The 27,541-nt window shown below is 41.0% G+C and overlaps 1 protein-coding gene across 4 annotated transcripts in view; it reads left to right on the top strand.

Moving 5' to 3' along the window:
- TFDP1 (transcription factor Dp-1) overlaps positions 1–27,541 on the top strand; it is a 42,383-nt gene that overhangs the window by 7,026 nt on the left and 7,816 nt on the right. For all 4 annotated transcript variants that reach the window (XM_072135629.1, XM_072135630.1, XM_072135631.1 and 1 more), the window contains exons 2-11: positions 4,124–4,185; positions 10,398–10,464; positions 11,969–12,066; positions 14,188–14,309; positions 15,397–15,562; positions 20,047–20,193; positions 22,041–22,109; positions 23,681–23,832; positions 24,087–24,253; positions 26,295–26,376. In XM_072135629.1, the coding sequence (XP_071991730.1) occupies positions 4,174–4,185; positions 10,398–10,464; positions 11,969–12,066; positions 14,188–14,309; positions 15,397–15,562; positions 20,047–20,193; positions 22,041–22,109; positions 23,681–23,832; positions 24,087–24,253; positions 26,295–26,376 (1,082 nt within the window). In that variant the 5' untranslated portion in view covers positions 4,124–4,173. The remainder of the gene's footprint in view (positions 1–4,123; positions 4,186–10,397; positions 10,465–11,968; positions 12,067–14,187; positions 14,310–15,396; positions 15,563–20,046; positions 20,194–22,040; positions 22,110–23,680; positions 23,833–24,086; positions 24,254–26,294; positions 26,377–27,541) is intronic.

Consider the following 27,541-nt stretch of genomic DNA (forward strand, 5'->3'; position numbering starts at 1 on the left):
CGATCTGTAACAATGGAACAGAGGCAAAATTGCAGGTCAACAGCAAAATCTCCATATATGTTCATCAGGCCCCCTAGGGTTGAAATACACAAATATAGTACAACAAAAAAAGTTAAAAAAAAAAATCAACCTGGTTGCCTAAAACTCATATAAATAGACATGTTGTAAATCCCAATGTTCTAAAATACTAATTGCTCATACTATAAAAAAGATTATTCCCGGTGGTGAACCATAGAAAGGAAGATGGCAGAAATATCCAAAACACAACATTTTCTGCTATTTCGGTATACATAAACATTTTTAGAAAACCTGAGCAAAACGTTGAACAGTCCTCAAATGGTGGCAACAAAACAAACATCTGCTTGTACTTCCTAAAAAAAAAAACATCCGCAGCTCTGGACACCAAAGTATAAAAAGATTATTGGTAAAATAACAGTAATAGTAATTTGGAACACACAGGGAAATCCGTAAAACCAGAACCTGCAAGAAATGGCACAAATGTTGTTTTGTTTTTTTGTTTTTTTTTAACCTATTGATATTTGGAAGTAGGATTTGTTACACAGAAAACAAGTCTTCATACTGCTCTGTACATGGAATAATAAAAGTTGTTTTTGAAAGGAGGGGAGCAAAAAACTAACACAAAATGGAAAGGGCATCAGTCACGAGTTAGAGATCCTGTTTGGGCAATTTGGGACACAAAAGCAACTCTTATGTATTTAATTAGGGACCTTATGTAAGTTTCACTGCCTAATAGGTGCATAATCCACAGGCCGTCCCCGCTACCTGGCACAGGTACAATGAGCGCTACAATGACCGAAGCCATTTCATTGGTGCCGGAGCCTGGGTAGCGATGAGTACATCTGACAAGTCCTCAACACTTTCAGTTCCTACTCTGCTTTGTGTACTGATGCTTCTGATGCCGGCATCAGGACCCATATCAAAGTGGCATCTGGAGCAGAGGACCGTGGGGCGGTGCGTAAAATATAGATGACCTTTACTCACAGTGGTGCAGGGTGCATAGAAGAAGCTCCCATGTGGCATTGGGGGGTAGAAGAGTACTCGTGTTGTGCTCCTGGGGTCTCTCCAGTAGTAGTGTTAGTAGTGGGGTCTGCTCTGTGGCCGTTATTACTTGTCTGGGCGGGCTCTGCATTAGTTTCTGAATGCAGTGTTTTATCTCTAAGTGGTTGGTGCATCCAGGTTGCTGGTTAATAGTGCAGCCCCTTGGAGTTGATTTGTATGACTCAAACATACTTGATGTTAGACAAAGCATATGCATCATACTTTGAGGCGCTTAGTCTGGCAACTGGGCATCGTGCGGCTCTGTGAAAATGAAGAATGGGTACAAAAGGTAAAGAAAGATTGCAACACTCGCCAATAGAAAGTCTTCTTTATTTTATCACAGGGTAACATAGGTCCGACATAATAGCCCAGTCAGGATAGAGGTAGGAGCAGGGGATTAGATAAGGCAACATCCATTTCACGCCGTCCGGCGCTTTCTCTAGCCTCAGGCTAGAGAACTTTTGTGCCGTCTCAGGACATATACACCTGCATTCAAGACTTATAAGGAGATTGGATAGTGGCCTTTTTTTCATCGCTCTTGTTTTATTGGAAAATGTTGTTTTAATGGGAAAATACTCCTCCTGTTCTGTATTTACATCACTGCAGGTACAAATCTGAACAATCGTACCCCCTGAACGCCTGCACCTGGGGGGGAGGGGGGGGGGGCGGGAATTAACAATAAAAGGTATTTACCCAATTTATCTTGTCTTACAAACAGCAGTCTGTTAGTCATCCACATACATTCTAAATGCCCCCAACAATGAACTGTATGTCATCTATATCAGTGGATTTAAAGTCTGGCAAATTGTCACTTGTACCATCATGCACACGGTGCCATCAGCAGGATCTGGCTGTCTAAGTGACAGCCTGATCCTGTACGGCGACAGGAGGCTGTATACCGTGAGCGGCATGCAGGAAAGATGCTATATGCATCCCGTCTGCATGTGTATATATACAGATCACTGTTATCCGTGATCTGTGTATAGGATTGATAGGGAACACATAAAAAATTAGTAATTAAAAAAGTAAACCGTGTAAATAAAAAAACGTTATGCCCTCCCAAAAAAAATGTCTCGGCCCCAGCCTGCTCTGTTGAAGGAGGGGGAAGAAGGGCGGATTTGGGGCCAGCCATCGCCCTCTATAGGACTTGGTGCCATCTTTTTCAAGTGGCTACTTAAAGGGCTATTCCCATCTGGGCATTCACATTTAATTCATTTGCCATATGTAAACATTTCTTCAATTGGATGTTATTAAAAATGTTCCCATGTGAAGATAATTTCTCATAAATGTAGCCATTTATGTACCTTAGAAACGAGATAGCTTCCTCGGACATGACCACCCCACACTCTGGCAGCAGTGGCCAGACATGCACTATTGACTCGTGTCTGACCTCCTGGATTCTGTGGTCATTACGAGTAGACGGCTGTGGGACCTGCAGTAACCCCAGACATTTCATATATAAATACTTGTTTCTTTACGCAATCACTCTAGCAGGGAAGGTCGTATCCAAGGACACAGTCTTGTTTCTAAAGGACCATATGTCTACATCAGTGCTTTTCTCTATGGAAGATGGAGGGGTTGAACAGCTCTCATCACTCCCCGCTCTCCAGCGTGCGCAGCGTTAGCCTGGTCGTAGCCGTGTGGGCACACTATATTACTGAAAACTTCATACTCTTCCTCGGCACCTTTGCCTAGAAGCATGCTTTTAGGCAGTAATTGGATATTTAACTCTGGTTCTGTAGCTCACAGAACCACAAGACTAATGTGGTTTATAAGAGGAGAGTCGAGCAAGTTTCCAGGCACCATAGAACACAAAATTAGAGTGGTTTATGTGGCCCTACCCCTTCCAGGTTCTAAAAGTGACTTATTTGCAAATTATACTTTATAGATGGCAGCACACAGAAGATTTTGGGTGCAAAATCCGTACGACTGTTGGTAGAGGTCCCCAATTAATATCTGAAGAATAGGCAGCATTCCAAAGATAGTGAAAGCAGGGCGTCTTTATTCCATGTAATGACATTATGGTGACACAGCATGCTTGAAAAAGGTGCTGCGTCACCGAAATGTCACTACATGGAATAAAGACGCCCTACTATCTTTGGAGTGCTGCCTATTCAGATATATGTATTTATAGACTTCACGTTATGGAGGTAATTCTAGAAAATTTTCATACCCTACCAAAATTTGTTGCTATTGAGTGATGTAAAACCTGGAGGCAGGTTCCCTCTATGGTGTTGGGAGGATTCTCTCATCAAGTACTCATCAGATGATTGTAGCCTGTTGCTCAGTATTGCTGTGGTAGATGGGGAAAGGAGAATGTGGGCTCAGTGTAAACATATTAGGGCCGCATGCCAGCTGTGTTTGGCACTACAGGATATCCTCCTGTGAAATGACTAGATGCATCTGCTTGGAGTTAAAGGGAACCCGTTGGCAGACATTGACCTAATAAACCACTACCAGTATGTTTCCAAGCAGCTAAACACCACCTAGATCTTGTTTCTTTCATGACTTGGCATGGTGTTATTCTGAAAATCCGCTTTGAGGTGATATGTAAAATGGTTGTAACTAAGTCAAGGAAGACTGAAGTCAAGCTCTCCCGGTCTCAGAACGCTTCCTTCACTTTAATGGATGAATGATGTCTATCCAGAGACTTCACTAATCAGATCTCATGACATTGTGTGTATGATACCCATCATAGTGTAGGAAGTGTTCTGAGGTGGAGAGATCTTGACTTCAGTGTTTATGTCTCCACCTCCATGACTTGATGCAACAATTTTGCATCTCGCTTCAAAAAATTTTTACTGGATGATGGCACTACATTTGGGCATGAAAGACTCTATCTGGAAGGTGTTGAGCCTGAAAAGTTGAAGAAACCACCTTGTCTATGGTCCACCTTGAAGCGGCTGGGGAACTGGTCCAGTTTCTGCTGTTTTTTTTTTTTTTTTTTTTTTGCCAATTTGTGGATAGAACAGATTGTAATTTACAAATAAAAAATGTTCAATATGTCTCCACGTTCCCGTTTAACAATATTTTGTTTCTTTTTTTTTTTTTTTCTTTCCCTCAGAAGTCAAGTTGGTGGCGATCCGGCTCACATAATTCTGCATACTTGGTAACATGGCAAAAGATGTAAGTACCCTCTAAACATATTTGACATATTTGAGCTGCAAACACGCAGGTATATTACTTGCTGCTTAGATTTTGGTGGCAAGAAATGTGACCTATCTTTAAATAAATAAAACGTTTTTGCGTCAGAATTGCATGAAATTTCCTTTGTGTGTGCGACATGTTGGAATTTCCACTTTATATTAATGTCAAGAATGTAAATACTGCACTGGCTACCAGTAGTACAAAATTTCTACAATCACATGGCAGCAAAAGGGTTAGTGACTTTCTAAATTTGATAAGGATCCTTAGGATATGCCAGTATTAGGAGATCAGTAAGGGAGCTTCACCAGCCACATCCCACAAATCAACTGTTGTCTTCCAACTGTGTACTGGCCAGTCTTGGATACTGCAGCTCTGTCACCATGCACTTTGCATAGAAGCTTTCAAAAAAACTACTTAACGGGCATCTACCACCAGTATAAGGGCTGTATGCAATCATCCTGGTGGTAGTTGTTCTTTAAAGTTAACTCTTAACATTTTACTGCTGCTGATGGATCAAGACTTTGTTTTCACAAACTTCCTTCCTATCCTTTTGAAACCACCAGCATGTAAAACATATAATTGTATAAGGCTGGTTTCAGCCATAGCTAGCCAGCCTGCCAATCCTCCCACTATATAGCCATCCAGCCCATGCCCACTAGTCTATAGCTAGCTAGCCCTCTGACTCCCAATATACACTCACCGGCCACTTTATTAGGTACACCATGCCAGTAACAGGTTGGACCCCCTTTTGCCTTCAGAAATGCCTCAATTCTTCGTGGCATAGACTCAACAAGGTGCTGGAAGCATTCCTCAGATTTTGGTCCATATTAACATGATGGCATCACACAGTTGCCGCAGATTTGTCGGCTGCACATCCATGATGCGAATCTCCTGTTCCACCACATCCCAAAGATGCTCTATTGGATTGAGATCTGGTGACTGTGGAGGCCATTTGATTACAGTGACCTCATTGTCATGTTCAAGAAACCAGTCTGAGATGATTCCAGCTTTATGACATGGCGCATTATCCTGCTGAAAGTAGCCATCAGATGTTGGGTACATTGTGGTCATAAAGGGATGGACATGCTCAGCAACAATACTCAGGTAGGCTGCGGCGTTGCAACGATGCTCAATTGGTACCAAGGGGCCCAAAGAGTGCCCCAAAGAGGAAATATTCCCCACACCATGACACCACCACCACCAGCCTGAACCGTTTATACAAAGCAGGATGGATCCATGCTTTCATGTTCTGACCCTACCATCCGAATGTTGCAGCAGAAATCGAGACTCATCAGACCAGGCAACGTTTTTCCAATCTTCTACTGTCCAATTTCAAGGAGCTTGTGCAAATTGTAGCCTCAGTTTCCTGTTCTTAGCTGAAAGGAGTGGCACCCAGTGTGGTCTTCTGCTGCTGTAGCCCATCTGCCTCAAAGTTCGACGTACTGTGCGTTCAGAGATGCTCTTCTGCCTACCTTGGTTGTAACGGGTGGTGATTTGAGTCACTGTTGCCTTTCTATCAGCTCGAACCAGTCTGCCCATTCTCCTCTGGCATCAACAACGCATTTCCGCCCACAGAACTGCCGCTCTCTGCACCATGTTTTCGGACCATTCTCTATAAACCCTAGAGATGGTTGTGCGTGAAAATCCCAGTAGATCAGCAGTTTCTGAAATACTCAGACCAGCCCTTCTGGCACCAACAACCATGCCACGTTCAAAGGCACTCAAATCACCTTTCTTCCCCATACTGATGCTTGGTTTGAACTGCAGGAGATTGTCTTGACCATGTCTACATGCCTAAATGCAGTTTCCGCCATGTGATTGGCTGATTAGAAATTAAGTGTTAACAAGCAGTTGGACAGGTGTACCTAATAAAGTGGCCGGTGAGTGTATAGCCAGCCAGCCCCCTAGCCGAGGTATTCCCAGCTTATAAGAAAAAAAAACATTTTATTGGCTGCAATGAAACAAAGTTTAAAGCGGTCTGAATACTGTAGATACTCCTGGCTTAATTAACCCCTTCATTACCGATGACCATTGATGTCTGAATGTCCAGGTCAATTTTTGCAGTTCTTCTATGCACTTCTTTAAATAACAATATCTCTGGAAACGCTCTACATATACAAAATGGTAGCATTGAAAATGTCATCAAGTCGCAAACACTGACACCACTGTTCCGTACACCAAAGAATAAAAAAGTTATTAGCACCAGAAGATGGCAATTTTTTTTTTTTTTTTTTGCACAGGAGGTTTTAATTTTTGTAAGTGTATTATGAAAACATTATAAAACCTATACAAATTTGGTATCCCCGTAATCGTACAGACACAAAGTAGAGTAGATGTGTCATTTGGGGCGCACAGTGAAAGCAGTAAAAAACAAAAGCTCACAAGCAAACGGTGCATTTGGAATCTTTTTTCCAGCTTCCCAGTACACGGCATGGAATATTAACCGGTTCATACTCGGCGTCCGATATATCGGACGCTGAGCAGATGCTGGTTCAGCTCACGATCTGAGCTGAACCGGCATTGAGAAACCCTGGGTGCTGGCTATAACATATAGCCGGCACCCCAGTGTAACACCCGCGGTCGGAGTGTGCTCCGATCGCGGGTGCTTAACCCGTTAAATGCTTCGGTCAGCGCGACCGAGGCATCGAACATGCTTCTGGGGGGTCTTTCCCCCAGGATCGGGCCCCCCGAACCGTTTTCGGGGGGCAAAGATTCTCGCTATGGCATCACTGGGGCCCGATCTGGACCCCTGTGTTGCCTGCAAGAACTGCCGGTAAGATGGCATCTGTGATATCTTACTGGCACAGTGCCAGCCTATGCATGTGTATAGGCTGACACTGCTAATACCCTTCAATACATGAGTATTGCAGAGTATTATCATGAACAAGCAATCATATGATTGCTTGTTCATGTCCCATGGTGGAAAAAGTACAAAAAAAAAAAGTTTAATAAAAAAATCAATAAAAATGCCCATAAGCCCCAAAATATAGACATATAACTCAAAAAAAGTAAATCCTAACACAAACCTCACATATATAGTATCACCGCGTCTGTAACAACCTGTAGAATAAAAGTAAATAATTATTGAACCCGAATGATAAACGCCGTAAAAAAAAACTGTGTACTCCAGAATGATACTGGTGCAAAGTACAACATGTCCCGCAAAAACAAGCCATCAATCGGCTCCGTAGCCAGAAAAGTAACAATGTTATGCCACTTGGAAGACGGCAATGCAAAAATGCTAGATTTTTTTTCCCCACATTGGGATTTTATTTGACAAATTTAGTAAAACGTAAGAAAAATATTCATGTATGGTATCCCCGTAATCGTATCGACCCGTAAAATAAAGATAACATGATTATTAAGCTATACCGTGAACACCAAAAAAAAAGGTAAAAAATCCAGTACAGAATTGATGCTTTTCTACTCCTGCCCTCAAAAAAAAAACTTCCTCAATTTTCAACAATGGGGGATACCAACCCCAAAATGGTAACGCTGGAAAAAGCATCTCGTCCCGCAAAAAAAATGCCGTCACATGGCCCCAATAACGCAAAAGCGAAAATTTTATAGCCTACAAAAGGGGCCAATGAGGAAACTAAAATCGTGGCAGCTGCAGGTCCCTCCTTCCCTTCTGCGCCTCGCCGTGCGCCCATAAAACATGTCACGGAAACATGAGGGGGGTCTCTGTACTCAGGAGAAATTATAGAACAAATTGTATGGTGGATTTTATCTTTTTATCTTTTGGAAATGTGTGTAAATTTTAGGGCTAAATGAACGTATAAGGGAACAATATGACCATTCTAAATTTCACCGCCATTTTGAGTCAATTGCTATGAAAGGACACCTGTCATCAGGTCTGTGTCACTTATCCTGTCACCACTACCTGTTGGAGCAGCTCACAAGGTTCCCATCCCAGCCTTTATCTAGTTATTTCATACATTATTCATTGTAAAATCATCTATTCTTTATCATATAAATGAGGCTGGTCACATGGTCAGAGGCAGTGATGTCACCCCTGTTACCCCTCCCCTCTCCTCCCCCCTGGTCATGTCTGTGTGTAATGTATAGTAAAGCATGGCTAGTGTGTGTGTGCTGCATCTGCTGACATGCTGCATCCTCCTAATACACAGACATCAGCTACACATGAATCTGACATGTTCTGCTGTAACATGGCTGCAGCCTGGAGCTGCTGTATCCCTCCTATACACACACAGGCTGCGGGGGGGGGTGTGGCCAGCAGCACCAGGAAGCACATCATTATACAGCCTCACATCATTATACAGGCTGTCAGTCATGCACTGGGGGTGTGGCTGTGCCTCACACTCATGAAGAAGCTGGACAGCTTGAATATGTGAATGCTTCATTGGACATTTCCCAGGTCATTTGCATACAGCTTTAGGACCTCATTGCTTAGGTTTACAGGCATGTAGAGGGACAATGAAGGGATAGAGGCAAAGCTCTCTAATGGCAGTTTATGAAAATATATTTAGTTTAGGGGGGTTATTTTGCATGATGGGTTCTCTTGAAGATCTCAAGGGGTTAACAATCTTCCTAAAAGCTGTTTCTGATAGCTTGAGGGGTGCAGATTTGAAAATGGGTTGGTTATATGGGGGGGTTTTGATGCTAAATATGTAAAATTTTATTCAAAACAGTATTAATCCCCAAAATAGTCAATTCTGAAAATCTGGAAAATCGCTATTCGATTTGTAAGCCGCGTGACATTAAAATATATTATCCAGACATGTCAAAAATTCTGAAAATGTTATGTAGATAAATGGGAAATGTCATTCAGCAATTTTTTTTTTTTAGCTGGCAAATCTATCTGCCTGAAAACACAATGATTTAGAATTTCAAAAATGGCAAATTAAAAAAAACAAAATATTTTTTTTTTTTTTTTTTTTTTTTTTTGTAAATGCAAAACTTATCATCCAAAATTTACCACTTAAATGAAGTACAACATGTGGGGGAAAAAACAATCTCCGAATCGTTTAGATAAGTAAGTGTTCGAACGTTAAAACCATATAAAGAAACGCAAGTCGGAATCCAAAAAATCGGGCTGAGCCTTAAAGGGGTATTCTCATCTTGGCACTTACATTCAGTTTCATTAATCTGCCATATATAAACATTTCTTCAATTGGATGTTATTAAAAAAAATGTTCCTGTGTGAAGATAATTTCGCATAAATGTAACCATGTTGTTCCTTAGAAACGAGATAGCTTCCTCGGATACGGCCACGTCTGATAGATTGAGTGCACAAAGAAACAAAAGGTTATTGTATATAAAATGTCTGGGAGTTACTACATGTCGCACAGCCGTCCTGTGGTAATGATCGGTGAATCCTGGTGGTTTGGCAGGACTCTATAGCGCAAGTCTGGCCACCTCTGCCAGAGTATGACGTGGTCGTATCCGAGGAAATTATCTAGTTTCTAAGGGACCATATCACTACAGTTATGAGAAATTATCTTCACACAGGAACATTTTTTTTAATAACATCCAATTGAAGAAATGTTTACATATGGCACATGAATTTTATTAAATGTAAATGCCCAGATGGGAATACCCCTTTAAGCTACAAAGTGGCTGCGTCCTTAAGGGGTTGAATACCGTCACTCTGGAGTGCAATTTGTTACGCTGCGTTGTCCGACGCCCCCCCCCCCTCCCGATTTGTCTTGTGCGCCAAAAAAAGATCGCGTGTGCCAAAAACTTTTCTAAATGCGGCATACATCGGAAATCGTCGGGTATTCTGATACTGTGGACTCTTAATAAATGAGCCCCAATGACTTCAACATCGTGCCTGGCTGCTGCAGCACTTGGGATATCCTGAGTTAATTATGTTTGAGAGCTGAATATATAAAAAAATGTTTTAATCAACAGAAATAATTTCTGTTGGTAACCAGATTGTACTTCATATTTCCTTGACTAGTGAAATGCCACCTTGCCCTGCATGGAAAGGGTTTATTGTGGGCAAGTCCCCCAGAAGTATAGCTCAATATTGTGATCTGAGTTGAGTCAGATGCAGCGGCCTGTTGCTCTTGTGATTGGAGACTGGTCACAGAGGTAGGAGCCCTGCCAAAGATCACAGAACAGAATGCCATAAATGCCTCATTCTTGAATGCCAGTCAGTTTTCTGCTTTCCTTTTCTTTAGCAAAATCACAATTTCTTCATTTGATATTTGTTTTTCCCCCAAAAGGCTGGATTACTTGAAGCAAATGGAGAGCTGAAAGTGTTTGTAGATCAGAACCTTAGTCCAGGAAAAGGTAAGTTACCAGAATTTGGTTCTCCCTTCAAAATTAAGATAATTCATATTGGCAAACCATAAACTTGTCCAAAAAGTTGTATCCATATGCCAACATATGTTATTGCCCCTTATCAGCTTATCATATTGACAGGGTGAGGTGCTTTATTGTCTATTACTGGGCCACTTTAAAACTTTGAATTATACTGCTTCTTGTCTAAGTGACTCACCTGGGGACTTGTGTGGGGGAAAAAACACCATTGTTTAACTATTTCCTGCATGCTGGGTCCTATATGATTGAGAACACCGCAGTGATGTTTGTGTCCACACTGTGTCACTGTCTACCATCACATGCAGGTGTATATCTTATGTGCACAACATTACGTCTGCAGTGATTCTAAAGTGCCATATAGGCAACGCTGGTATTCCACGTTTGTAAATGAAGCGATTATTGCAAACTCTTAAAGGTTCTACAAATCGTATGATAAATCAATAATAAATGCCCCTCCTTATATTCATATCCACGTTGGACAAAAAGCAGAACAGTATGCAGTAAAGCCCTGTCCTGAAATAAAATGACCAATCTTATATAAGGGTTTAATATGTCCTTGGTTTGGATGTCCCATTTCATTCTGGTGTGTCCTGAGGGAGGGAGGTGTTTGGAAGTGAGGGCAGCCCTGCTGTTGCTTCACACTGGTAGTCGACCGATCTGTACGATATTTACCTTTGCTTGTATTTTAAGTGAATGGAAGTTGAGCTGAAGTTACCCGGTACGAGCCACTACACAATAGACAGAGCTGACTGATGGCTTTGATGATCCGAATGTCAGTGCCAGGTTTTAGACCTCCACTGATCTGATGTAGTCTACATGCTGTATAGGTGTCATAACCCCACATCTATCTTGAAGACTTGCGTCCCATGACCCCTGCTGTGACCACGGTGTATGGAGAGGCTCTGTGTCTGGGGGAGTTGCTGTGATGACAGAAGCTATATTTTCTTCTGTATATGGAAGTCCTATCCCTAAATTTTCTTTGGCATTGAGGCTTGAACTGGGGACTCCTATCCTCCGTGGATCCTAGGGTTAGACCCACAAATTTTAAAATGTTCTAGAGATATGACATGAAACTGTGAATACCTGATCGCTAATCTTTAAGCGTCAACTTATTTGTTGGGTTAAGTATTTACATACTATTTGTTGCATAACAAAAATCTTTAATAACAATACATTTTTTATTTAGCATTCACATATTTCATACTTCTTTACTGATCATGGGTTATGTAGACTAATAAAATAAGATATTATGTAGCCGGATGTATTTTTCTGGGTCACTTTTTAGATGAATGGAGCCCTGATAGATATCTTTGGTGTGTTGTTAATATACCATTAGTATTATATATGTGGAGTGGTGGGTGCTTTAAGGCTGAAAGTGTTTTACAGCTTATCACTAAATTGTGCAAACCTAAATGTCTACTCCAATGAGTTTCTATAAGGTCAACTGCAGTCATTATTTTTGGTTAATTTGTAGGTGTAGTGTCGTTGTTGGCTGTTCATCCATCTTCTGTCGGAAAACAGCTATTGCCCAAAACATTTGGACAATCCAATGTTAACATATCTCAACAAGTGGTAAGCAAATTTTTTTTAAATGTGTCCATACTTCATAGTCAATTTGGTGGTCATGTTGCTAGTTTTATACAATGAAATCTCTTCAAAAGAACATCTCTTTGAGAAGACCACCTTTTCCAGACTAGATTTCCTGTAAATAGTCTTTTTTTTTTTTTTCTACCCTATATGATGCATATAGACCCATTATCTTTGGCCAGACCACTTTTCAATGACCCCTTGGGTGGTACTGTACATCTGAGCTGCTGTTTACCTACAGAGGTGTTCCAGGATCTGGAAAGCTAAGAGACAGCGGAAAGCAAAAATACTGCTTCACTTACTACCAAGTACAACACTGTACAGTGTCTTAAGGGTTTTTTTTTTTTTTTTTTTTTTTTTTGGCCTCTCCTAATTCATCAATCAATTGGTGTTGATCTGACACTTCTTTAATCCTGACTCCTCATTGTAAATAGAATAGGTCATATTGTTATCTTGTAAATCCCCTTTTAGTATTGATTTGCATCCGGACCATATGACAAATGAACTTGGACTAGATTTTTATTTTTAATATCCAGTATATCCCTTTAAACATTGAGAATTGGACACCACAGTTTGGATCTGGATGCTCTGTTATCCTGGTTTTGTACAGCTAAGATTGAACGGGGTCACCTGGACTTAAGACAGATAATAATAAAAAAAAATCCTCTCTCAGCAACTAATAGGGTCATGGTAAGTCGTGCATTTATCCAGTTAAGGAGGGGGAACAAAGGGATTGCCAGCTTAAAATAGCTCCTGATATTATTTCCAGAGCCTATACCCGCTCCTGTACATATTTTACTACCCTGCCTTGTTTAATTCCAGTATATATTCATTTGGATATAAAATCTGCTCTTCCTATGATGATTACTAGAACTACTTTGTTAGTTTTACCAGTTATTTTGGTAGCAATTTGTCTCTTTCAGGACACTAATCAAATTGGGAGTAGGGGAAAGAAGGAAAAGTGAGTGTGATTAAAAAATAACTTCTATATTAAAATGTATTAAATGTGTTGTGCATAAACTTTTTTGAACATTAGTCATTATTGATGCTGTGGGTTTAAAGTACAGACCAAAAGTTTAAACGCCTTCTCATTCAAAGAGTTTTCTTTATTTTCATGACTATAAAAATTGTAGATTCCCACTGAAGGTATCAAAAGGATCAATTGACACATGTGGAATTATATCCTTAACAAAAAAATAAATGTCTTTTATATTCTAGGTTTGCACATATAGGTTTGGCATTCTCTTGATGAGCTTCAAGAGGTAGTCACCAGAAAGGGTTTTCACATCACAGGTTTGCCCTGTCGGCTCCATAGATGAATAAAGCAGAACGGTCATGCACGGCTGTCTGCTCCATTACTCATGGAGAAACTAGGGTCCAACTGATGTACCCCTTTTTTTTCGAAATGGAGGTATTTCAAGTTGGGGACCTATTCCTACAGAATTGGTACCCAGAAATAGGGTAGACTAGATGTCTAATGATTATATTCCAACAGCATTAAGACTACGAACGTTCATAAAAGTATATGCACAACACAATACATTTTACTATAGAAATTTGCGTTTTAATTCCCCCCTCACGTTTCCTTCTTTCCCCTACTCCCAATTTGTCACCAGGGACCTCATTTTTCACTAAAAACAGATTGTAAAAGCCCATGACACCTGCGGTGCAAAAATGCCTCTGCCTTTTTTAAGCATTTGCATTACAATATAATTGTGTGTTATAACTTACTCTTGCAACCTGACAAAATCCTTGGGTAGTCACAGGGGCTGCACTTTGGTTTGGATTCATTTAAAAAAAACATGTGACTTGTCTGAGCTGCAGGCTGCCTCCATCTTTGTGCTCCTGTACAGCTTGTCCCTCCCCCACTGATGTCATCTCACCAGGCTGTGACCTCTGTGAAGGAGCATGAGGAGGAGCTATGCAGGAGCACAAAGGTGGGGGCTAAGATCTGAGGAATGAGTAACACAGACAAGTCACATGTTGTTTTTTTTTAATGCATCTAACCCACATTTACTTTTGCTGTTATTTTAAATTTGTGAAGGAAACTACTTAACATCTACTAGAATGTGATGACATTTTGTCTGCCTTTTTCTCCATTGGCAGGTTATTACCACACCACAAAGACAGTCTGCACCAAACACAATTTTATTAGGAAGTCCACATACCCCCAACACGCACTTTGTTTCACAGAACCAAGTTACAGACTCCTCTCCATGGTCTGCAGGGTAAGTGAAATGCTCTTCGCATACTGTGGGTTTTTGTATTGGTGTTGTAACTATATGTATGTGTATGTGGTTCTGAAGTTATGTATTCATTGCTGTAAAATATCACAATGTAAAACTAAATTTCTTTAAGGGCAACTACCACCAGGTTCAAGGACTGTATGTAAATAAGCCTGAGGGGCTCCAGGCTCCATAGGTGTTAATGGAGCCTGGAGCCCCTCAGACTTATTTACATAGTCTTTCATCCAGGTGGTAGATCTCCTTTAAAGTGAACGTGTCATCAGGAATGTCATTTTTATCTCATGACAGGTTCCAATAACCTATACTATGCTGGTTTTAAAAATGCCTTTATCGGCAATTTGAATCATTTCGGTAGTTTAGATCAATGAATTCATACTGGTGAATGAGGAGGGCGTGAAGCTGCTGCCTTTGTCAGTCTCCTCCACACTCATGCAGCTCTCACCTCTCCCCACTTCCTGGCATGGGGAGAGATGGTGTGAAGTAGAGGGAGAATGCATGAGGAGATACAGGCTGCAGCTGTACCTCCGTTGGGACTCTCCACACATTGCTGGCAGGGTGTCGGGTAATGTGCGTTAAACCTATATAAAGTACTAAAATGATTCAGAACACTGACAAATTAATTTATTTCACATTATGTATTCACGGTTATTAAATATCACAATTAATGTCCAGGCATTACTTATAGTATGTTGGTGACTACCCATTTATTGAACTACTTATGTATTTTCGCTGCATAACTCATTAAAAATATCAGCTATCCATTTAATTTCGCGGTGGCGTTTTCTATCACTTCTAGTACCGTATCTTACAGGGCATACATAACACAAGTACTGCCACCTCTTACATTGTAATATTTAAAAAAGAAAAACTACATAAATAGAAATGTATTAATCAAAAGTTACCACTAACATAAAACAGTCTTTTAAATCTTCAAAAAGTTAACGCCTGAACGATGTGGCCCATTGGTTTAATACCTTTTAGAATATCAGCCTAATGCATTGCTTTTGTTAAGGTAGCCATAGATCTAATTTGTTTTTTTCTTTTTTTTCTTTTTTTTTTTTAATTAAAGGAAGAGGAATAAAAAAGGAGAGAAAAATGGCAAGGGCTTACGTCATTTTTCAATGAAAGTTTGTGAAAAAGTACAGAAAAAAGGTACAACCTCTTACAATGAGGTGGCTGATGAACTGGTGGCAGAATTTAGTTCAGCTGACAACCACATATCTCCTAACGAATCGGTAAGTTGACACTGCAGTAGCTCATTTCAGAAACCTGTCTCGCATACCAATTACACTGATGGGACTCCTTGCATCATAGTGATCTGCACACGTATAATGGAAGTGGTATTTTTTCTGTAGTGTGTGTGTGTGTATATAAGGAATTTGGATACATACAGTACACAACATTGATACTGTATCATCATACAGAACCTACGTGTGTGGGTGACTTGGAGCCTCCCTTCCCACTCTCCCATCTTGGGCTCTTTAGTACTTGGAGCCAAGCATCTTGTATCAATGTAAAAATGTCATTTTTCAAAATGTTTCTGGTAAGCCACAGAACCGTAGTTACAGGCAGTATACTGAGCTGCAGAATGAGAACCAATGCCCCCGTATTTGAAGGATAAGATTGTTATCTTGAATAGTAGCTTTGTGGGGGGAAAAGTCCATTCGGCAAAAATTGTGCAAATGGATTATTTTGGTGCAGGATTTCCTTAGCCTTCAAAGAGAAACTGGCATCAAGCTGGCCCCCATGAAACCACAATGTTATGTGGTCCATTCAGCATCCATTACATCTGTACATTGGTGCAATGCACACTTATGCTGGTCATCCTTTAGTGACCCCCAAAATTGTGAAATTTTTGCATTAAAAGAAAATTGACCATCTAAATCGAGCATGGATAAACCATGGACATTTTGCTCCATATGACTGTTTGTACTTATAGAGAACCCGTCATGCAAATGAACCCCCTAGACTAAATATATTTTCATAAACTGCCATTAGAGAGCATTGCCTCTATCCCTTCATTGTCCCTCTACATGCCTGTAAACCTAAGCAATGAGGTCCTAAAGCTGCATGCAAATGACCTGTGAAATATCCAATGAGTCATAAGCATATTCAAGCTGTCCAGCTTATTCATGAGTGGGATGTACAGCCACACCCCCAGTGCTTTGTGTGCGTGTGTGTTATAGCAGAACATGTCAAGTACATATGTAGCTGATGTCTGTGTCTCTCACATGTGTATTAGGTGGATGAAGCATGTCAGCAGATAAAGCACAGACACTAGCTATGCTTTACTATACGTTACACACAGACAGGGGTGACATCACTGCCTCTGACCACGTGACCAGCCTCATTTACATAATAAAGAAATGATGATTTAATAATGATTAATGTATGAAATAACGAGATAAAGGCTGGGATGGGATCATTGTGAGCTGCTCCAACAGGTAGATGTGACAGAAATAGTGACAGAGACCTGATGACAGGTGTCCTTTATACAAATATAGTGTTACATCACTTATGTCCCCTATGATTTGTAAAGCGCTGTGGAATTTGATTGTGCTATATAAATAAAGATTATTATTATTATTGGTTTGATGTTGGATTTCCTTTAAGAACTACAGACCGTTTGGCTTCTGGCTCACTGTCTGTCCTGAAATAGAAATAAGTATTACATGTATATGATATAGTACCACTTGGTTATTTATTTATATTTATTATTTTCTCTTGTTCTTGTATGTGAGTGTAATTTGGGGAGGTTGAAGTTGGTGGCCCACTGACCTCACCCCCACCTTCCTTTTGGTGTTTATGTATATGATATAGTGCAGTGATGATGAACCTTTTGGAGGCAAAGAGCCCAAACTACAACCAAAACCCACTTATTTAATCGGCAACAAAGCAAGTTATTGCTGGTTGTTCTGCCACGACTTTCAATTGTATCGGCCTCTTGAGTGCACCAATACTCTTGAAAAAGGGCAAATTTTGACCATCATTGTAGCTTCTCTCCAGTGTTCCCCCTGTACAGTAAGAAATGTGGGATCAGCAAAAGGACCTCCAAAGATAATCTGGCCCTTTTCACAAGTGTTCACTTTTCCTGCAGTCCCAAGCAGCCAAGAAATGTCATGTTTAAATGACGCCGGTCATCAGGTCTCTGCCACTAGTCCTGTCACTACTACCTGTTGGAGCAGCTCACAAGGATCCCATCACAGCCTTTATCTAGTCAATTCATACGTTAATCATTGTAATGTATTTCATATTTTCTTATGTAAATGAGGCTGGTCACATGGTCAGAGGCAGTGATATTACCCCTCCCCTCCCCCTGCTCAGGTCTGTGTGTAATGTATAGTAAGCATTGCTGGTGTCTGAGCTTTATCTGCTGATCTATACACATGTGTAGCTGAAGTCTGTGTCTCACGCAAATACCTGACATGTTCTGCTATAAAATGGCTGCCTGGAGCTGTTGTATCTCTCATATAAACACACATTCTGCAGAGGACATGGCTTCCAGCACCAGGAAGCACATCATTATACAGGCTGTCAGTCATATGAATAGGAGTATCTCATACACACAGGCTGCAGGGGGTGTGGTTGCCAGTACCAGGAAGCACATGGAGGAGCCATTACACCATTATACCTGACATCATTATACAGACTGTCAGTCAAGCACTAGGGGTGTGGCTGTACCTCCAACTCATGAATAGTGGACAGCTTGAATATGCTAATGACTCATTGGACATCTCACAGGTCATTTGCATACAGCTTTAGGACCTCATTGCTTAGGTTTACAGGCATGTAAAGGGACAATGAAGGGATAGAGGCAATGCTTTCTAATGGCAGTTCATGAAAATATATTTAGTTTAGGGGGGTTATTTTGCCTGATGGGTTCTCTTTAATGCTGAGAGCTGGATAATGCTGGATGGAGCAGCATATCTTGAGTCGCCTGGGACTGCAGGTAGATTCTTCAATCCTGTCTGAAATCTGAACCCTCTATGGACACCAAAGCATTCAACCCAACACAGAGTAGTACCTCTGACACCTGCCTCTGCCATAGGTTCACCACCATTGACCTAGTGGTTAAGTATCTACATCTCTCAATTTGCTCTAACTCCGGCTATAGGATCTGCTGCGAGATAGTATAAAAAATGGCTTGCCAGTGGGTAGTACGCTATTCTTCTATATCCTCAATGCTTTCCACTGCAGTGAAATGAGGTGTGAAGATGCTATTGTGCTGTATGTTACTTCAAGAGGGCGGCACTTCCAGGGAAAGCTTCCCTGCTGCACCTCCCTCAGTATTTATTGTACATGCATCATGGGTGCATTTGGTTGGTTTATCCATATGATTGCTACTCTGTTTTTAGAGACTTGCCTAGATGTAATGGCCGAGGGGTTGTGAAGGGGCCTCTAGGCTAAAAATAGAGCAATTAGAAGTATGTTGTGGAGTTAGCAGCTAATCATTACAACATTGGTATTTTTGACTCCTTTAACAGACGAAATCAAAATTCATTACAGCATGAGCAAGAGAAAAGCCATGGGAAAATGCATGTCATGCTAATTCGTTCTGTATCTTAAAGGGGTGTTCCCATGAAGACTACTTTCTTATATGTAATCAGGATAACAAAAGAACACTTTCGTATTTCGCAGATATCAGACAGGAGTCCAACCTGTCCCTATCAGTACGTTGTAGACCATTTCAGATGCCACTACACACGACCATGTATCTTCTGACTTGGAGTCGGGTGGCTGCCATCTTGGATTTGTGTGTGTGACAGCCTGAAGCTGAGATTTGTGTCTCTGCTGTGTGCCTGTAGCCACGCCCCCTGGCACGGAGCGCACAATGATAACTTCCTGCCAGTAAACACATTGCGAGGAGTGACGAGCTGAAAACCGCAATCTACAAGGAACTAAGTGATCCAGAGAAAGGAGGAGGCAGGCACATATCTGTGAGACTGAGAACAGAGATGTAGCAGTGCTGACTGTGTAATAGGCATCTAATGGATCTCATGCATCTCTGATTTGTCTCCTCTCATTCTGTGTCAGTGTGTTAGTACAATGTCAGATTATCAGGGTGATTATCAAGATGTATATACACTTCTGTCTTCTAACCTCATTGTCACCCCACAGGAATGTTGCACTGAGCAGCCTAGGGAGTGATGGGAGCTAAAACAGCAATAAAACTGAGTAACATTGTAAAGTAAAGAGTTAAAATGATCTGTATTGTGTAAACATCACTAGGGGATTGAGATTTGAGAATTTTCTTTCGTGGGGAAACCCCTTCAAAGGAAACCTACCATGAGGAATCTACTATGAGAAGTAGATCCGATGGTAGGTTCCAGGGTTATTACATTACAGATAAGGGAAGAGGCAGGCAGGAGGAATCAAAACATCAAACATTTTGTGCTTTACAATATTTCTATTTATGACAATGGGACGGTTGTATGGTGGGAAAGAGCACTCTGACGGCACCTCCAAAAAATATACTCGAAATGTAATTCGCTTATGCATTAGGATTCATTACCCCGGTCTACTTGAGTAAATACTAAGGGAGTATTCATTGTGTTGTAACTGTCCATTCTGTCTATGACTATCCAGTGGAAAATGTAGGCTGCAGGGCTCTGAGACCTACCGAGAAGCCACATTAAGAATGAAGGAAGTGTTATTTAGAATGCCTTTTATTGGTATCTGAAAGTCACAATTTTTATAATATAAGCTTTCTCCTTTACAGCAGGCATATGACCAAAAGAACATTAGACGTCGTGTTTATGATGCCCTAAATGTGCTTATGGCTATGAACATTATTTCTAAAGAAAAAAAGGAGATAAAGTGGATTGGCCTACCAACAAACTCTGCACAGGAATGTCAAAATTTAGAGGTATGTTTAATCAACAGGCATTAGTGGTTATTCTTTCCTTTCCACTTGATTTTAACCTAGCAGGGACATGGACATAAAGTGTAAGGGATTTTTTTTTCTTTCCATTATACATGAGAAAGTATTATGGATCTGTTCTACTTTTTGCCTTCAAAAGTGTACCTTTTTTTCCTCAATTTTTCCTTTGTCCATTTTATTACTGGCTTAGCTTACACCATTGTTGTGGTTTCCATTACTTTAATTGTTATTTTTAATGGAAAAAAATTACACTGCCTGCAGAGCAATTTTTTTTTATAAAGATAAAGAAGAAATAGAAGATCAGTGACAGTCCAGGATCCACATGCAGACACTCCAACAGCAAAGGGATATGTGAGCTGAAGTACCGGGGTGCACCTCTCCATAAAACAAAATTTCTTTCTCTTGTAGAAAAGAGAGAAATATGTGCAAGTACACGTGGTTTAAAAAAAAAAAAAAATCCTCACACTTTTAGACATGCTTGTACATGAGATGACACCAAGCATGCCTCAAAACACTGACTTGTTTCGCTCTATTGGTGGGTTGTACAGTTTATTCCGAGACCGCTCTAGCTAGTGGGTTGCTGGATTACTGGACTAGAGTCCATTGGTTGTTGCAGTAAAACGGTAACATTTCATAATACAGTAAATAATAATCAATTCACAATCCTACGTGACTGGGTTATGGAAATAAACTACAATCATTTCTATAATTTTATTGTGGGCTTAGTTTTTACTGCTTTTACGGTGCGCCCCAAATGACATGTCTCCTATATTCTTTTGGTTGGTATGAGTATCGCGGGGATACTACATTTTTCATGCATTTAAAAAAAATTAAAACCTCCTACAGAGCTGTGTTGTGTGTTTTTTTTTTTCCCTCCCAATTTTGAGGACTGGTATGGCCTTTTGATCACTTTTTATAATATTTTTTTATGTTGCAAAATGGCAGAAAGACTTTGGGTGCTATTTTCTGGTACGGGCTTAAACGCTCCGATTAACCTTTATTACATTTTCATGGATCTGACTTCGTCAATGCGTCGATTTTACTTCAGCTGTAGGAGTTATAAAAGGTGTCTGCAAATAAGCTTAATTGTTAATTTTGGTTCTTTTAAAATCCAATTGTCACAGAGACCAAACAAATTCTGGCTGAGGTTACAATTATAAAATATACAGTTCCGACTTTCATACAAATTCAACTTAACCTTAACCTATCTTGTATGTAACCCGGGGACTGCATGTATATGGTAATTTCAATCAGGGTTAAAGTATGTATGATCTGAGGCTGCCATGGTAACGGGTCATGGTTCGCCTCTAACCCAATGACAACCCAGATTTTTATCGCCAACACCCACCTTGTATGGAGAAGGCTCAGACTGTGACCCTGCCCCATGCACCCGCAGCCCATGTGTGATGTACTAAAATGTCCAATGTCGGTAAGGGGTTAATAATAATAAACAGTGTCCGTTACATAGATCTAATTTATCAGATAAAATAAAGGTTGCTGTACTTTCCATAAAAGGAACATAATCTTGTACTGTTATATGTTGGGATAAAAGGGTTGTCCAGTTTCAGCAAATAATGTTTGTTGTATAATGAAGTCATACAGTTTTCCAATATACTTTCTGTAACTGTTCCTCAGTTTTGTAGACCTCTGTTTGCTGTCATATAGGAAGCCTAATCTTTTTAGATTCCATTGGGTAGTAATTTGGCTATGGTTATGTTTGTCTAAATGGTGTGGTGTCCCTACCAGACACTTATGACTTTAGCAAATTAGACTGTATTTTTTCTTTTTTTTTACAGAATCTACACTGTAAATTTTTTATTATACTTTCCTAGGTTGAAAGACAAAGACGTCTTGAAAGAATAAAGCAAAAACAATCCCAGCTACAGGAACTTATACTACAGGTAGTCTCTGCAGTTACCCATTTCATATTTGTAATTGATCTCCATATGAAAAACTTATTTTTACCATTCAGGTTTAAACCCAAAAGTGTTGTTGTGAAGCACCACATTGGTACTTTTACTCAGTATTCAACACTTCTTTTATATCATCTTCTGAGTTTGACTCAAAATAACAATAACTGGACTAGCCTTGTCTTGTGACATGAAGACACCTGGACATGGGACCTATTGCTTTTTTGTATTATGCATTATGTACAATACATGTGCAGATGAGAAAGATATACCTAGTGTAATGGTGCCATAGCTAAAAGAACATCATATTAAAGGAAAGATCTCCCAGTAGCTGCACATTTCTCCAGAGGACCACACTATGGAAGATTTGCAGATCACGATTTTAAATGGGACATTTCAGGACACAGAGGGAAAGGAAAGAATGGGAGTATAAATTAATGCAGAGATTCAACACCTTACAAAGTGGTCCTAACATTCATGTTGGCTTCATGACCTCCTATCTCTCACCTGGAGGGCACAACCAGCCAGGGCTCTCTTGTCATACCTCACAGGTTTTTAGTGTGTTTATTGCCATCCTGTCATAAATAAGATGTCCCTTTATTTATCAATCTGTTGTATAATCCTTTGACACCTTTCAGATATTTGAAGTAATATGGATTCCCTGGATTGCCTCAAAGGGATCCCCTACCCTTGAGAGGGCTTTAGTATTATCACACTAATGATCTCTCAGTAATTTCATGGCTCTGATGCATCCGCTACTAATAATGCCTTCCTCACTCACTACATTTACAGCAATCTTGTCATAGAAAAAATTTATATTCTCGCTATTATATACTCTAAAAACACTCTCAATTTCTTATATCTGCATCTTTTTTTATCAGGAATGGTTCATAAACCAACTTTAATGTGAAGATTTGTACAACACTGTTATTTTGGTTATTTGGCGTCTTTGTCAAATGGTTGAGATCCCACAATGCACTGTGCTTTCTGTCTGTACACCTAGTACCACCAATTTGTGCCACCTATAATGAATTCAAGATTAGAAAAGGGAAGAGTTTAGAGCTCATTCAGACAGCCCTGTGCTCGCCTGGGATCTGGTCAAGCACACAACTGTCTGAATGAGCTCTAAACTAGGAGGGGGGATGATCGTTCTTCAGCCCTCTTTCCTACATAGGAAGACGAGTGGCTGCGATTTGGCAGAATATAGGACATGACCTATATGTAATGGCGAAGCTGCCCAATTCACTGGTAACACACAATTGGCGATTTAGTAACATACGGTGTGTTCATCGCATTGTGTCTGGGAGCCTTCTAAGTCTAAGGGTCCCTGATCTGGCTGCAGCTCATGAGTCCAGATCACTGCCCCATAACTGCTGTGTGAATGAGCCCCAGGTCACACAGCGCTATGTAATGTTGGAACATGACATTGGGATATTATAAAAATTTTATTCAATAGCAGAATTTTCCTTTTTGTTGTGTGAAATGAGGATTTTTGACAGAAGAAATGCAATAAAAACACATTTTACAATTCGGTGAATATTTTTGTTCCACTTGTGTTTCAGCAAATTGCCTTTAAAAACTTAGTTCAAAGAAATCGTCTGGCAGAGCAGCAAGCGAACCGATCTCCTCCTGCCAATTCAGTCATACATTTACCTTTCATCATAGTGAACACCAGCAAAAAGACTGTGATTGATTGTAGTATTTCTAATGACAAGTAAGTAATTTAATAATTACACTTTAACTTTTTCTCTCCCTGTGAAACAACTATTTTCCTGCTATATTTAGTATATACTTATTTTTTTGTTCTGTGTCCTTCATTTACATTTTGGCTTCCCTTAAATACAGGCGCTTGACACATTTCTCCCCCACCCCCCCTTTCATTAAATAGATTTTATCTCCAATTTTGATTAAGACTGTCTCACTGTATCTACTTCAATGTAACACTTTATAAATATTTTTTAATTTCAGATTTGAATATCTTTTTAATTTTGACAACACATTTGAAATTCATGATGATATAGAAGTCCTAAAAAGAATGGGAATGGCATGTGGCTTGGAGTCTGGTAGCTGTTCAGCAGAGGATCTAAAAACAGCAAGGAGCTTAGTACCAAAGGCTCTAGAACCGTATGTTACAGGTGAGTAGCTGCTGATGTAGATGTTAATACTCTTCTATAAGTTAGAATGCTCCACATATCAACTCTATAAGGGAACCTGTCACATCATAAAACCACCTACAGTACCTTTACTGTAGCCTTTGTAACCCTTTGCCTCCTCACCGACGTAACACTCTGGCTCTGACACTCTTGCTAATGATAATCTGCCGCCTGAGATTTTCATCCCGCCTCATAGCATATGTAGCCCTGGTCTGAACCTTGCTTTCAGAGTCCAATGAGCAATTCCATAAGTTAAGTAACATAACTGATGAAAGCGTTCATTGGTGCAGAAGGACGGGTAGAGGTGACTGCAGCTCAGACGTCCTCACTGGTCTTCTCTTTCTGCTCCACTCTGTTTCCTAACACTGGTTGTATGCATCAGGTTAAGGACACTGAGCAGAACAGCTCGTGGAGCAAGAGAGGATCCAGGAGAGTGTTGAGTACTTGTTTGCTGTACTGCGCCAGGTCCTGATGCTGTCGCATACAACCAGCACGGTACACGGAGGAGAGGAGAAGCTGCGGTGTGGTGCAGGGAGGAGAAAAGGGGCCTGGAAAGTGTGTATTTGCTTTGCTCTAGGCTCTTTTTGTCTGATCTGTTGGGGTGGTCACCAGTATTTGTGTTATGCCTTGAGGGCCTACTACTGGCTACTACTTTTTTGTTTGCTCCTGGATGACCCGCTTAATTATGTGCAAGTAAGGGTACTACTAATACTTGGAAGGAAATCTACCATGGGCAATCTACTTTATGAAAGATTCCCCATCCGGGCAGCGGCTGCATCCCTTTTTTTAACTAATCCAGAGATGCAGCTGCTGCAGAAATAGTAATTAGCGCATTGACAACTTAAATTTAAAGGGAACCTGTCACAACATTTGCACATATATAGCCAGTGATAGATAGGTATTTTTATTTTTTATTTTTTTTTCCTGGCATCAGAGTGGTGGGGGGGGGGCGTGTTCTGCTCGGCCGGCCTCTCCCATCTAATCCTTCCTATACCTTATGCCTCCTTACTTGACACAGGTCATGTGACCCAGGGTGACATGCTCTCAGGTCCTTTAGTTTCTTAATAATAGCAAACTGCACCCCATGCATGTCTCTGACCACATGAAGTCACAGCAGCCTCCATGGACTTCTACTCCTCTTCATCTTTCATGGAGGCTGCTGTGATTTCACGTAATCACATACATGGTGTACAGTTTACTATCCTTTGCTACAGGACCTGCAATGATGTCACTGGTCACATGTCATGAATGTAACACAAGGCACCGTGTAAAAATATTGACACAGAATTTCCCATCTGTACATAGTTTAACGTTGGCAGGCAGTCCCCAAGTACACGGAGGCAGAGCAGTGATTTGAAGAGCTAGGGCTGTCGGTCGATAATGGGGACTGAGTCAAACCACCAGACATGAGTCAGAAAAGTCCCACTGGCAGCAAATTTTAAGTGATATGGGGAGGACTTATAATCAGCAGGCATTGTTACTCAGGGTGGTCAATCTGGTGAGGGGTCCCCTTTAAGGCTATAGGGGGGTGGAGTAGCCAGAGTCGGCTTTGGGGGCCAAAAGCTACTCAACGCCACCAGTAGCCACTACCTACTTGCCTCTATCCGCTAGTCTCCAGCATTATTCGAGCTGTGGACAATCGCAGCAGCTTTCCCCGGCAGTCTAATGGGAGCTACTGTGCACGTTCAGAGCGTGCTGCAGCACTTGCACACAGCTCAAAAAAATGCTGATGGAGGCTACTGGGGGCAGTCCCCCGGAGGTGTCTGGGGCTATTCTACTCCCCAAATAGCTTTAAAATTAAGTGGCATATTGACTAATTAAACTTTATTTCTGCAGTAGCTGCATCTCTGGATTAGAGAAAAACAGGATGCAGCTGTTGTCCGGCCGGGGTATCTACTATGAGGAATCGCTCAGAATGCAGGTTCCCCATTGTAGATTTCCGTTAATGGTTCACCTGAACATTTAAAAACTGCTAAAAGGATACTTTTCATTTTATTTTTTTTTCTATTTTATTCTTTTATAGAAATGGCTCAGGGATCCATCAGCAGTGTGTTTGTGTCATCTACTTCAGGTTCAGCGTCAAATGGCCGAAGGTTTTCTACGAGGTAAACTTTTATTTAACAACTATATTTCCCTAATAGTTTTTTCATTTTGGGATTGAAAAAAAACAGCTGTAATTACAAATTATTCTGAGCATTGATCTGATCCGATGTTAACTGAGAATCGCAGCATGCACTAGTTGAAGATGAGCTTTGAAGTCAATGGGTGTTTGTTGAAGGAAAAATCAGATGCCACTCTCCCAGCTGACCTCCATAGACCCATTGATGCTCTGCGCCATACATGTACAGCGCTTGAGGTGCAGGTGCTGTATGAAGAGGGCTCACAGGCTAAGCCCTCTTCATACAGAGGTGGGGTTTGCTACATCAGCAGCAAACACCCAGTGCAAATACCCGCAATTGGTGCATTCAAAAGATGGCAGCGCATGGAGCGGCGATCGGTTGCCATGACAGTCTCAGGTCTTCATCAGACCCAAGGCTTTCTGGTTTCTGCAGATTCGTTACAATGAGCCATTAACAAGACAGAGCATAAAACAACATGCATAAATCCTACCAATGGCCTAGGCCAGTGATGGCGAACCTATGGCACTGGTGCCAGAGGTGGCACTCGGGGACCTTTCTGTGTGCACCCAGGCTGTCGCCCCAGGACAAAGTTCACCAGACAGGACTTAAATCTTCCTGCAGTCCTAGACAATTGAGATGTAGCTCTTGGCACTCTTTTAAAGTGACGTATTCTTGACTGATTGGAACTGCAAGAGAAGTAAGAAGGTGTGAACAGGCCCAAAATATTTTTGGAGGTCCTAATACTGGCCCCACGATTTTTCCTGTACAGAGAGACCCTGGGGAGAAGCTACAATGATGTCTGAATTTGCCTTCCTGCTTTAAACTGTATTGATGTCCTCAGGGGGCTGATATGATTGACTGTTGTGGAACAAAAGAGAGCAATTAGTTACTGTTTAAATTGTCAAGTTGGCACTCAATGGTAAATAAGTAGGTTCCCCCTCTCACCACGACAGCACCCAACCAGAGAGAGGGATCCGCCCCCAGGGACAGGAAACCCAGACTTCAAATTCTGCGGTACGCCCCCTCTCCTTCAGTGGTTTCCTGTCCCTGACGGGGGATCCAGTGAGTCTCGGTGAGACTCAGGAGTCGCGGTGAGAGGGGGGAATGGGAGTCCCAGGTACCCCCAGGTGGCTGCACAGGTCCCCCGCCG

Source organism: Engystomops pustulosus, chromosome 2 (assembly GCF_040894005.1).
Source record: "Engystomops pustulosus chromosome 2, aEngPut4.maternal, whole genome shotgun sequence".
Taxonomy (NCBI): domain Eukaryota; kingdom Metazoa; phylum Chordata; class Amphibia; order Anura; family Leptodactylidae; genus Engystomops; species Engystomops pustulosus.